Source organism: Aptenodytes forsteri, unplaced genomic scaffold (genome assembly GCF_000699145.1).
Source record: "Aptenodytes forsteri isolate BGI_AS27 unplaced genomic scaffold, ASM69914v1 C13717013, whole genome shotgun sequence".
Classification (NCBI taxonomy): Eukaryota; Metazoa; Chordata; class Aves; order Sphenisciformes; family Spheniscidae; genus Aptenodytes; species Aptenodytes forsteri.
In genome coordinates, this window is record NW_008804289.1 from 1 (window position 1) to 2,356 (window position 2,356).

The window sequence follows — 2,356 nt, forward strand, 5'->3', positions numbered from 1 at the left end:
TGTTTAACCACTCTTTCAGTAAAGGCACTCCTGTTTCCCGTAATACCAGTGGTGTGCGGGAAGTGCACTGAGTCAGCTGCTTCAAAACACCGCCAGCAGATAAAAAGCCCGTTTGTCTCTCGGAAGCGTGCAAGAAGGTGGGGAGACATCCTGCAGCAAACATGTCAGGTCTGTGATGTTTGTCTAATGTTCTTGTAAATAATTCACTGTACTAAATTCTGTTTTCCATTAACTGCTGGGCTCGGGTTAGCATCGTTCCTCTCAGCTGCTGTTTGCATGTTTTCCCTTCTGCAACGGCATGTTTAGGGAACAGATAAATGCAGATAAATCGCAAGTCAAACAGACTGCAAGTCAGATAAATTGGAATGGATGTAATTGGAGGACGTTTCTCTCAGGTTTTCCCTGTTGATGGTAGCTATGGGAAAGCAAGCTGGAGACAGCAAATAGCGTAGGAATTCTTTTGACTTTCATAGATTTTTTTTTTTATTTTGGAATAGAAAAAACACCTTTTGGAGGTGCCTTTCACCATTGGCTATGCAGGCAGCCCAAGTCACAAGCTTAGACTAGACAGCTAAGTTTTAGGCAAGCTAAAATTAGGGGAGATGACTTGTGCACAAAGCACCAGTTCACCTCATAAGCTACACCGTGGCTTTATGCTAGCATGACCAAGAGGTAATCCTTCCCAGAGCATACGATACCATGACCGCATCTGCTAGCATAAATGCCTGTACTAGTATCGAAATGGTGCTATGGGTGTCAGTCATGGATCTGAAAACATTTTAATGGCGTGCATCACACACTGCGCTGGTCTGACGTTTGGTTGTAAATACTGCTCTTAGGCTGTTTGGAGCGTTATGGGAATATACTGAATGTTGACACAACTGGAGCTTCGGAGGCCACTGCGAAACCAGAAGGTCTGAGCTATGCAGGTAGGCACTAATTCGTTGTTCATCTCCCCTTACATCCATGCACAAGCTCATGCCTATTACAGATCCTGGTCTTTGGCTATCAGTCATTGCCACGCGAGGAAATTTTTCCACAACCAACAAAGATCCTACGTGGGCACATAAGTTTATGTATGTCGGGAATAGAGTTGCCTTTGAGATGTTCTAAGGAATATTCAAGCCCATCACAGAGAAAATGCGAGGTCTGCTGGGTACATCCAAGCCCTGCCATCGAGCCTGCTTTTCTCTCTCCCTTAAGAGGGTTTCCCTCATGACCTAAGTTTCTGAACACTTCCCCATTATGGTCCTCTATTAAAAGGAACTACATCTGGGACTAATCCACCCAAAGGCTTAGACTGAAAACAAGAAGACCCGCCTTTTAGTCTGCACGCTGGAGAACCGCCCTCTGTATTTGAAAAAAAGTCTTTTATATCATCTGTGTATTGATTTCTAGGGCACTTTTACCCTTCAGCAAAATTGGTCAATTCTATCATTGCTTCCCTCTAAATAGATCCAGAAGGATTCCAAATGTCAGCTCACTCATAATGGCGGTTTGTTAGAACAACTTGTTTCTGATTTTAAAAACGAAAGGAAAAGTCAGGCACATTGTGTTGTAGGAGTTTCTGCCTCGGAGAAGATTGCAGAAGGAGATTTGAAGAACATGGAGAAATACCACGCCAAGATTACAAAAGTTGGCAACAGCAAGTGCGTTGATCCAGCTGTGATTGCTGGTATTATCTCTCGAGAGTCACACGCCGGGACAGTGCTGAAGGATGGCTGGGGCGACCACGGAAATGCATTTGGTTTAATGCAGGTACGGTCAACCTTCTTAAAAACACAAACCTCATCCTTCTTTTGAAGCAGAAAGTCAGAAAAGCAGCAGGGAGGGGCCCTGTTGAAACGCAACCCCCGAGACCTTTTCAGCCAATTCTTTGGCCAGAATAAAGCCAAGGCTGACCCGGCTGTCGGCTCCTGGCACCGCGGAAGGACCCTGGTGAGTGTCAGGGCATGAGCAGACTGCGTTTGCACCGTGAAACTGCCGCTTGCTTCCCAGCGCTCTCTCGGGAATGAAGAGATTAATTGTTCCTATTTCATGCTTTAGATGATAATAAATCTTGTTTTAAGAAGCATTTTTTTTTTTAACTAAGCATGGAGGCCTGTAGGCTGCAGCTACATACAGTCAGGTTAATTACCCTTTATGCTCCACAGGGGCCTGGCTAGCGCGGGATCTTGCGTCATTATTCATGCCTACATTCACGCCTCACTTGTTTGCCAAGTTGTACGTTTATCCGTACAATCCCTAAACATTTGCTGCACGCATTGGGATCTGCTTTTGTAACAGCTCCAGCCCCCTCAGACTTGCGCTTTACTACCCCATGGATAACAGGTGGAGAAGGAGGAGGAGGAGGAGG

General features: G+C 45.5%; 1 protein-coding gene across 1 annotated transcript; it reads left to right on the top strand.

Moving 5' to 3' along the window:
- Positions 1–133: 133 nt before the first annotated feature.
- Positions 134–1,758, top strand: LOC103907178 (lysozyme g-like; the record flags this gene model as incomplete). Its single annotated transcript, XM_009289288.1, has 3 exons — positions 134–168; positions 840–929; positions 1,562–1,758. Coding segments are annotated over exons 1-3 (294 nt in total), but the record flags the coding sequence as incomplete, so codon positions are not given.
- Between the last annotated feature and the right edge of the window lie 598 nt (positions 1,759–2,356).